We start from the raw sequence: 11,371 nt of genomic DNA on the forward strand, positions 1-11,371 counted from the left end.
GTAATTTTTAGGTTAAGAAATGATATTTGATTGCTTTTTTTCTTGTTCACATGTGAAGTTAATGTGATTGAAAAAATTGTGTTCTGTAGAAATGAATCCTGCAATCGTGTCGTCTACATAACTGTCCCAGTATAGTGGTGGATGTAATACTGTGTTAATTGCTTGCGTTTCAACTTGTGTCATAAAAATATTGGCTAGAACTGGTGATACTGGTTGCTCATGCTTAGGCCATTTGTTTGTATGTAGTTGTGGTTGTTGAACATGAAGTTTGTCTTCATTGTGGTGAATTCTATGAGGGTTGCTAATTGGTTGCTGGGAATATCTATTGATGAGTTAGGGTCTCGGATGTAGAGTTCTAAGGCAATGATAAAATAGGCTGTCAGTTCCCTATGGTGTATAGAGTGCAGGAAGCCAGTTATGTAGTTTTGTGCCAGGAAACAACTAATTATATCAAATTTTACAAATATTTATTTTATTTTTGGACGAAATGCTTTATATTCATGGGCCTTCAATTTTGTTTGGAATGTCACATACCACATTCTGGATCTACATGTTAGGTCTTCTAATTGTTTCATGGATTATAACATTTCCATCGTTACAGTTTCTGTGCACAGCATGTAGAATAACTCACACATGAACTGATAAAGAACTTGTGGTTTACATTAAATTTGTCACAAATTAAAATAATGTTCAATGTCTCAAAAACAGGTGAAAGATTTTTCTTACTTTAATGTTACATATACTCCATAAGTCAGGCAGCCAAACTACTAAGCTTCTTTTGTAGACAAAACCAACATAACAATATTGTTTAAATGTTTCTTACTGCATGTAGATTGACAGTTTGTGAATTAAAGTAATATCTATGTTTGTGTATATAAGCTTAGAGATACTTATCCTTCACATGTATAAGTCAGAGTACCAGGATTTGGAATTTTCAGTGTTTCCTCATAAAAATTAACCAAATAGCATTTTTCAAGATCACAAGAACTGATACACAATTCAAAACAGAAATCCGTAGAAAAATCACCCATACTGGACTATATATTCCCTAAGACTCAGCACATAAACCATAACAAAAACTTCATATATTAAAAAACCAAATAAACATAGCCATAAAATTATGCTTACCCAATAAAATTAACAGTGAAATCAACAAAATAAAACAACACTTCATCAACATCAAATTTCCTACGAACAACAAACTATAATAAATCCCAAGTTACAACAAACTACAAAACTTAACACTGCTGCATACCATATGTTCCTAATATTAGCAAAAAAATAACCAACATTTGGAAAAAAACTTGTCACAAAACACAACATTTCAGTAAAAAACCAAAAACAGATTGATTCAAAAACCAGGAACAAAACTAAAGTCAATACACCAACATTATTTATTAAATACAATACAACAACTGCCACAACTTCTGTATTGGAGAAACAGGCAGAAAAATGGAAGCCAGATTAAAAAAAAACAAAAACACCTTCACACAATTTTGAACACTGCAAATCAAATAAACACAACATAACCATAGAAAACACCTAGATTATTAAGTAGGGAAACAAATACAAGTAAATGCAAAATCAAATAAGTCCTACTTATACAAGAACTAAAACCAAAATTAAACCAGTATAAAGGAACATCTTTATACCTATACTAATTAATAAACTAACATCCAACTGCAATGCCCCATACAATCTTGTACCCCTTTATACTCTTATCCTTAGATTTGTCCAGCAGTGATCACTTGCAAACTCTCATTGTTAACCTGAAGATGACCTAGGTAGGTTGAAACATTGTTTTCTGCTTTATTAGTAAAAGTGTTAGTACAAATACCAGCCATTCTGAGGCACATTTTTGCTTCAAGAAATGTGGTTTAAGTTCTATTTGTGCAATCATCATGTGTAACCATTTACAATCTACACCACCCAATCCATTTCATATTCAGCTCATATAAATGTAGTACCAGTGTCACTGTATTAAACAATTTTAAAGTTTTCAAAAAAATAACAGAATTTTGGAAAGCATAACGTGTTAATATTCTGAAGTAACTTGGATATCTTTATAATACTGTTTGTTTGCTTTTTATTTGTAGCTGTGAGAATTATCTAAACATCATATTTTATTGAGAATTGAAAAACATTCACAGAAAACCAAAATTAATTCAATAATTTGAGCATTAATTACTTGAATTTGTGTGCAAAATTGAAGGAAAAATAGTTTAGCCTAACAATGTGATGTTTCCAAATTTACTTAACTCTGCATACTGTAGTTCCTTCATTTATGTTGGATGTACTTGTTATGAGCAGTTCATTCACTGCTATCAATTTGCATTTTTATACATTGAAAATCAGTATTTATGGAGATGTACAATTTTGTTTGGTGAAATATCTAACAAGTCACTTCTATATTTACTTCAGTGCACAGTTTAGGAACCAATAAATAGCTACTTGCACATGCTTGCAGTATTTTTTGTTTTGATTATATTTTGTATCCAAATAAATTGCTTTAAATTTATGGCCACTCTGAAAGAGGAACAAGTAGATTTACTTTATATAGAGTAGGACTAGATTTTCTTGCCAGATGCTAAAGTGTAGAACAGTTTGCTTGGTAAGGAGGATAATCCCTTTTTTTTGTAGTACAACAAAGACTACATGTTGCAAATTGGATCAGAAAAGATTCTTAAAAAGTATTAAACTCCAGGGATGTGGGATAGAAATGCGTGTGGCCTTTTTGGGCTGTGTGTGGGATAATGAATCACTGTGCAGGTTTGTTTGTTTTTTTACATATTAAAAGGAAAGTAATTAAATTTGTTCTAAATTTTAAATTAATTTTGTGATCATAATACAAGATTTATCATTAGTGAATAAGTAACCTTGTAACAGATCTCTATATTGACCTCTGCTACTAATCTCATTTAAAGAATTACTCATTAGTTTAGCAATCTGATTGTTAAGAATATTGGATTTGTACATTTGTTCATTTGCCATTGACAATAACTTTTTTCTCATGGAGTGTTTCTTTAGGTAACTCTCTAATTAAAGGTTGGATTGGATGGAATCCACTCAACTCAGAGCCACAAAATTGTTCATGACAATAATTATACTATGATTTTTGATAATGTATGTACACATGATTACAAAATTTTACAGGTCATTGGTAAATATTACATGGCTTTTATACACAAAATATTAGGTTTTTGAGTTAAGTTTTAAGATTTTTAATTAAAGTTTTTCTTGTAAAATTTGTTCTTTCCAAATGTTGACTATCTCGCATGCAGAATAGTTTTCATTTTAAAATGTAAAATACTTTTGTGCATCAAAAATTTTTTTTAATTTTGCATTTTAAGTCTCTGCAACATCTAGGTAATTATTAAATGTTTTTAAGAAAGAAGCATTATATTTTCTTTTACTTTCATTATTGAATCAGAATCTTTATTCATGTTCAGTAAATTTGACTGATCTTATTACTGCCATAAAACATTAAAAAATAAATTTGTCCTTTTTCCTTCATAGAATGACTACAAGTTATAACTTAAATACAAATGTTTAGTCTAAATAGCATAAGTGTCATTTATATATACTTAACATCAGAGAAGTTACAATGGCTCTTTGCATGTGCACTTGTGTTACCACATCCAAGAATATAAAACTAATGATTACAAAGTAACCTGACTTGGCTGATTTAGTGTACAAGTGTTTTGTAAAATAGTCACATTTCAGTTATAATACATTATGTATGTATATACATTATTACTATTTACAAATAAGTTTTTAACTTATTTTTCTTGAAGCATAGAATAACAGATAAAGAAGTAAAGCAAACAATTACCTCTTATAGATTGCTAACCCTTAAGAAATTTTTAACGTGGAGGATGTGAAATGAAATAATTTTTTTTTTTAGATTTTGTACATATATAATTTAAATAACCAAAAAATCATAAATTTATACCATAGAATTTCATTATAATTTCAAAAGTTTCATATGTTGTATTTGTGTCTAAAAAATATGAAATTTCAAACAGGCTAAAGACTTGACTTACCAGTGCAAAGGTTTATCTCAAAAGAAAGAGATAATGTTATTATGTTTGAAAATGACTGAGAAAACCACTTGAAGGATATTCTGAGCTTTCAAGTAGTTTTTCACATATCATGTGTATATAACTGTATATAACGGACTATTTCCAAAAATGGATAGAGGTGAGCAAGGCCACTGTATTTAACTCGTAACATGAGCAATTTTCATTTTATATTATTGCTTATCAATATCAGTAATTTGAGTTCTTAATTTGTACAAAGCTATAGACTTTGTATTTTGACATCACAAATATCTAATTTGAACTAGAACAGCATAAAACATGCAATATGACACATAAAAATTGAGGTTTAGGATTTTTTTCTAATATTTAGTTTTAAATTCAAAAATTAAAGAATGTATGATATGAAAAGTTGAATCGTAATCTACAATTTGTTGCCAAAGTTAATGATATAAATTTAAAATAGTAGTTCAATAAAAGTTTAAGTCAGTAAACCAGATGATGTGGCTAATGGAAAAGGTTAAATGTTTGCAAGAAAAATAAATGTAAGTGGAGTACTTCAACTTCCTGTAATATATCCTTTTTTGTATACTAAGGAAACAGTGTCATTTTTAATGTTTGACAAGTGCATGATTTACATGAAGATGAGTTTTGATGCATACCACAAGTAAATATATACATTAAGTGTGTCTGGATACTTGGAACACACAAATGCAGATTGTTAAAATCTGTTCCTATATTTCACTCAGATCACAGACTTGTATATAAAGATATTGGTTTAAAAGGTGATCTGTGAGAATTGTTTGAATATAAATTACTTTTAATTAAAGTAGGTGTCTTCCTAAAAGTGAAAAAGGATGACATTGAAGTAGAAACTTAATTCTTTCTAATGATGTAGAGGCTAAAACTGGGAATAAGTGGCACAAGTTTAAGAAGTTTTCCAAATTCATGGAAGATTATCAAAATTACAGGAATTTAGACAAAATACGTACAGTACTGTGCAAAAGTCAAAAAGTCAAAAATTAGATTTAAGGCTACTTTCAAAGAACAGTGGAAGTTAAATCACAGAAGCATCAGTTTTCTTAATCTTCATATTTATTACATTAAAAACTCAGTGGAAGTAATTGCGTGTCCCCCCTCTGCTTTAAAAAGTGCAAAAAAATGTCTTTCAGGCATTGGGGTGATTGAGCTGCCCTGGAAGTTATAAGTCACTTAGCTTTATAAATTCATTTAATAATATATTTAAATAAAATTAATATGGATATACGACAAAAAAAATTTCTTACTTATCTCTTGTTTGTTTTTTGAAGATGTTATTGTTATTTGAATTACACAGATTTTCAAAACTTTTAATGTGATCTCATATAACAAATTACCTATAAAAGTCACGTTGATAGGGGTTGAGAAAAGAAGAATTGATTATATTGTAGATGGTTGGATGTGAGAAAGCAAAGGTGGTTATGTATGAGGTTCTGTCAAACTGGTTGCCAATTACCAGTTGTGTGGCTCATGGATCAGTGCTTCAGCCTTTTCATTTTCATGAATGTTACAGATATTTATAAGGGTGTAACTAGTAAATGCTGATGAGGATGTTAAGGTATCACAGAATGACTTGAATCAGGTGATAATTTGGACTGATGTTTAACAAGTGGTCTTTATTTATAATCAATTCAACATAATGTATCGAGTTCATCATGGTTTGGATTACACATTTAGAATTGATTGGAACTTATTTAATAGTGTGACTTGAGAATATTGATATAGTAATGGTTGAGTCACTGAAGTCATTGAAACAATGCTTTGTTGTCAGTAGTAAAGCTAAAGAATTTTTGTATGAATGTATAGATGTTGATTACCAGTCTATATAGCAGTTTCAAGGTCTTGGAATAATATTCAGTGATGTCGAGAAAACCCACTTGCAAAGAAAAATATATATGTAAAAATGGCTCGTTTGGGTTGGCAAAAACTGGTAACAAAATGACATTCCAGTTAATACCAAATTTATTCAAAAACCAGGCACAAAACTGAGGCTTATACTATGTAAAAAATACACTGACAAACACCACACCAACATTATTTATAAAATACAATGTGATAACTGCCACGACTTCTATATTGAAGAAACAAGTAGAAAAATGGAAACCAGATTCAAAGAACATAAGTCACCTTCACACATTTTCGAACACTGCAAGTCAAATAAACACAACATAACCATAGAAAACACTCAAATATTAAATAAAGAAACAAACATAAACAAATGCAAAATTAATTGTACAACTCAAGCCCAAAATAAACCAATACAAAGGAACACCTTTATACCTACATTAGAAATATAACAAATAGTAATAATAAAATAAATAAAATTATATATTCAAACATCTAAGCACACCCTCTACATTCCGACACTCAGTTACACAACCCCTTTCAAACATGTGGTCAGCTTCCAGTCAATTACCACTTCCTTTCTTTGTGAACCTGACGATGACCTAAGAAGGTCGAAACATTGTTCGCTTCTCTACATGAAAAATTTTCTTAACCCAAACGAGCTGTTTTTACATATATATTGGAATAACATGTATGATTTTGATTTCCTTATCTAAGAAAGGGTACTGATTTATTGGAAAGGGTTCAGGGTAGAGCTATTACGGATGTGATTTTTTTTATTATAGTTTAACAAGATTATCTGGGGACACACTGTGGTAAAAACCTCTGACATTTTCAGAATAATGTGAATGAACACAAGTCTAAGATTTGTAAAAGATGGATGAGGCTCCCACTAAGACAATTTTAGTCCTCTAATGACTGGTGGAAAGAGTTGCTTTAGCAGTGATGGGGCCCACACTTTACAGGGGCTTAAGAGAGAAATTGACAAATTTCTGGAAAATAAAGGATATGTGTGCAAGACAGCCTTGATTGAGTTCCCTGCTAGTACAGCAGTAAGTCTACAGATTTACAGTGCTAAAATCAGGGGTTCAATTCCCCTTGGTTGGCTCAGCAGGTAGCCTGGTGCGGCTTTGCTATAAGAAAAACACAAACACACATCCTTGAATGATCAAATGGTTCTGTGTTAACCATATGATATCATTTGGTTGAATTTTTCAGAAATATTTAAGTTTTGATGTTATTGCAACATCTACTTGGTAGTTGTGTCTAGAAAACATCATGCTTACATTTAAATGTAATATGGTATATCTGGCATAGTATTTCTAAAAACCTCTAAAAAACCTAGCTTCTTTTGGGCAGCTGAAAGAAAATCTTGTATCAAGGTTGTTTTACTGATTTTGAGAGCTTCACCAAAGAATCAGTATGACTTCTTTTCAGTTTCCAGAGTGGAGCTCATATTTTTCCCAACTTAAAAAAATAGAAATTTCACTAATATGTTGTTGTATAAGTGTAAAATAATTGTTAACTTTGCTTCAGGCAAAGCATGGCCAGGTGGGTTAAGGAATACGACTTGTAATCTGACAGTTGAGGGTACATATCCTCATCGCACCAAACATGCTTGCCTTTTCAGCTGTGGGGCATTATTATGTGACGGTCAATTTCACTATTCATTGGTAAAAGAGTAGCCCAAGAGTTGGCAGTGATGATTAGTTGCCTTCCCTCTTGTCTTACACTGCTAAATTATGGACAGCTGGCGCAGATAGCCCTCGAGTAGCTTTGCGCAAAATTCAAAAACAAAACAAACAAACTTTGCTTCAACGATGTAGTACAAAACAAAATGTATAATTTTTGTAAAACTCTATTATGTTTCCCCAATTAACAATAATAAGTTTTTAATCATTTTATAGCTTATTTGTTCCTTTTAAGGTTTGTGTCACTTTATTTATCCAGACTTTTTAATTTCAGAGCTTGCAAGTTGTGGTACCAGCTTACCCGTTCTAAAACACTCTGGAGATTTGTAGATGCTACAGATATCAAATTAACAACTCAACAGTTAACAAAGCTTGTTTCCAGACTGACTACAGCAGTTAACCATCTTTACATATGTGGTCTGGTGTTAAATGAGGTACCATTTCTCACTCCTGGTCTCATAGCCGAGATTTCCAGAAACTCTCCAGACCTTCAAACCCTTGTTATAGAAGGTGCTTTTGTTGCTAAACAAATCAACTGGACAGATATAACAATTCAAGATCTGCCTCAAAACTGAGAACACTTTCTTTACGTCGATCATTCTTTCATGCAGATCAGCTCTTCTGTTGTACTGATTCACCTTCTGGTCCTCAACTGAAATGCTTAGATGTCAGTCATTGTTGGTGTATTTCTGACCATGACATGCCATTCTTCACAAAACTTTCAAATTTACAAGAACTTTATCTTGAAAGTTGTGACTACATCAGTGATGATGGAGTATTTATGTTTGTAGGTAGGTTAGAAACATTAACAGTTATTGATATTGAAGGTACAAACATTTCAGATGATACTCTACACATTATTTCAGAAAGGTGCCCTAAACTGGAGAAGCTGTTTTTAGGAAAAACATGGGTTACAGATAGAGGCATAATGACCCTGTCAGACAAAGTATTCCCATCTTTGAAAATGTTGTGTCTAAGTAAAACAATGGTGACCATCACTGGAATAAAATATCTTTGTGAATCCCAGAAGACATTGAAATGGCTGAAAATTAGTGAAAGCAAACTTTTGTTACAAGATGTAATGAGTGTATTACCTTTATGTAAAGTATATAGGAAACAAGTTACTCATCTTTCCTCCCCAGAGAGTGACATATGTGAACATTTTTTGGAAAAAATGTTTCAATTAATGCAATCAAGTACCATCACTTGAAATCTAAAACTGTAGGTAATATAGGCATTTCTAGGCTTATGTACTGGAAATCTTAATATTTCATCCCTTCATTTAGTATTGGAAGAATGTTTACATGTGGAATATTTTTGGTTTGTTTGAGGTGACATGTATGCAAGGTTTTGAAGTTGTATACATGCAGTTGTTACATGTATTTTGAAGTTGTTACATATATTGACAGTAATTTGTAAATGTGATGATTTAGTAATGCAAAAAAGTATTTAATCACATTTCAACAAGATATGGAAAGGATAAGAAAAACAAGAGTTAAATTATAATAGCTCCAATTCTTTGCTGTTCTCAGTCATATGAGAATTAAAAATAACACAAGTCAGTTGTATCTGTATCAGCTTGGTGGATTAGTAGGTGATCACTGTAAGTGTCAAGGAAGTTAACTTGCATGTAATTGATAAATATATACACATAATGATTGTGTCAGGAGTTTGAGTAATGTCTGTTGATAGTATACTCGTTGATTGATCAAATTATTTAACATCAAAAGAAACAGAGCTGATTGAATAGTGAAATTTACCATTAGATTAATCATCAGGCTCATTCAATTATTCTCATATAAGAACTATTTAACTGGTACAATTGAAAACACTCATTTTGATTAGTTAATTATTTTTGTGAGTCACGACCCGAGGTGATAATAAGATAAGCATCTTTGTATTAATCAAAAAACAGTAAGAATTAGAAATAATTTTCAGAACATTAAGTGATTCATTTGGGTTTTGGATAAATCATTTATTTTACCTGACAATAATCAGTATCTATAGGTAATTAATTATATTTATTAACTGAGTTAACTTTCCAACTCTAGAGTCATATCAGTACTTTTGCTGTTGCTAAAAGTAGGATAGGATTCACAATCAGTTTCCTATTGATGGAAATGGTAGTCTATGATGGAGTTGTAGATAGTGATTATTTGTTTATGTTAGGGTTATACACTTTCAAGTGTATGCACTATAGTCTGTGATCCAAAACCATCTTTCAAGTTTCTGCTTAGAATTGGGTGATTTAGTGGAATTTGAATACTGATTAATTTATGGGCTCAGTAATTTGTAACTAATCTGTTATTCTCTTGTAACACTTTGAATAATCAGAAACATTAATTTCTGAAAGTTGATTATTTTTACATCATTAATTTTCTGCATCCTGGTTCAGTCATTTTGACCAACTATATAATCATAAAACTTGCATATAATAACTCTTATTGTAGTAAATTTAGTTGTACAAAATTGCAAGCTTTTAGTAAACATTAAGTTTGTCATTAAAAAGAAATAGATTTTTTAATATTATTTTACTAAAGATTTGTGTGTGAATTTACAAATCCTTTAATGAATCAGTCTGAGTGAAAGGCAGTTTTCATACTAATAATAAAATAATTCTCTTTGAACTTACGGTTTTCATATTTTATTTGCATAATCTTTAGATCTTCCTAAGTGAGTATCAAAATTTTTGATAAAGGTTATACTTTAACAATGTATAGTGAAATGAAGAATTGAAAAATACATTTAAAAATCAAAACATTTTCCTTCTACTATGATTGTAAATTATGGCAATTATTTATCAGGCAGGCTTGCATTTTGTAATATTTTGACACCTGTTTTCTGTTTACTGCTTTATTAGAGTATCTTCAAACTGTGACAATCAACATATTCAGAAGGAGAACATAGGGTAAACAAAGTATCTGGTTTTATTGCATGGTGTCAAACCACTTTAAGAGCATTCATTAGTGAGTGATTGCAAGAAATATTTTTTTTTTTTTTTCAGTGGAGTAATTTTAACTTACCTAATGTCTCTTTTTTTAACATTTTGGTTATTTCTATTAAAATATACATAAGAACAAGAAATCTATCACATACCCTAGCTAATAAGCTTATTTTTGCTTGAGAATGTACTTTAATAAGACTGTTTTTCACCCAATGTTGGTTGTTTACATAATGATTCATGTAGCTATCAAATACGCATTTTAAAATGCAATGAATATCAGTCACCAAAATACAATGTTCCAGAACTACTATGATTTAACTGATCTAGCTATGTTATTGATAGGTAAAAAATAAATTAAAAAATTACTCTTTGGAGCACTGACTTCAATGCAAAACAATATTTGTTTGGAAACTTCTACCTTTTCAGCTAAAATTTAAACTAAAATGTAAAACAATACATTAAAATTTACTTATTCTATTGGTCATAAGCATGTTCAAAAAGTATTTCAGAAAGAATTATTGATACACCTTGAAAGACAGAGATAGGAAGGCATATCATGTGGATGTTAAGAATTTAGTATTTTCTCAGTAAAGGTAAGAGTATTGAATGTTAAGATTTTGCTCTTTTGGCTTGTCATTTTAGTGTGAGTTTGGAATTAGTTGAACACTTGAAACCCTAAAAGGGTACAAAACTAAAATGGGGAATTTAAGAATGCAGATATCACTCAAGGAAATGAAGGTAACATAAAATTTGAAATATATCATGTTTTTTACAAAACATATTTAGCACAAATTTCAAATGTACTCTGTAAAGCT

General features: G+C 30.5%; 1 protein-coding gene across 1 annotated transcript; it reads left to right on the plus strand.

Moving 5' to 3' along the window:
* The first annotated feature begins 1,443 nt into the window (after positions 1-1,443).
* On the plus strand, positions 1,444-10,243 carry LOC143255428 (uncharacterized). Its single transcript, XM_076511088.1, has 3 exons — positions 1,444-1,784; positions 2,641-2,769; positions 7,887-10,243. Exons 2-3 carry the CDS (start codon positions 2,720-2,722, stop codon positions 8,185-8,187), a joined length of 351 nt encoding a protein of 116 aa, XP_076367203.1. The 5' UTR covers positions 1,444-1,784; positions 2,641-2,719; the 3' UTR covers positions 8,188-10,243.
* Positions 10,244-11,371: the final 1,128 nt, after the last annotated feature.

The sequence above is a fragment of the Tachypleus tridentatus genome, chromosome 7 (genome assembly GCF_004210375.1).
Source record: "Tachypleus tridentatus isolate NWPU-2018 chromosome 7, ASM421037v1, whole genome shotgun sequence".
Classification (NCBI taxonomy): domain Eukaryota; kingdom Metazoa; phylum Arthropoda; class Merostomata; order Xiphosura; family Limulidae; genus Tachypleus; species Tachypleus tridentatus.

What these genes read in the sequence shown, in the direction of transcription:
- LOC143255428 (XM_076511088.1), top strand. Translation starts at nt 2,720, where the DNA reads ATGCGTGTGGCCTTTTTGGGCTGTGTGTGGGATAATGAATCACTGTGC. An exon ending in GATAATGAATCACTGTGCAG is followed by an intron (nt 2,770 to 7,886) that starts GTTTGTTTGTTT and finishes TTTTAATTTCAG; the next exon opens with AGCTTGCAAGTTGTGGTACC.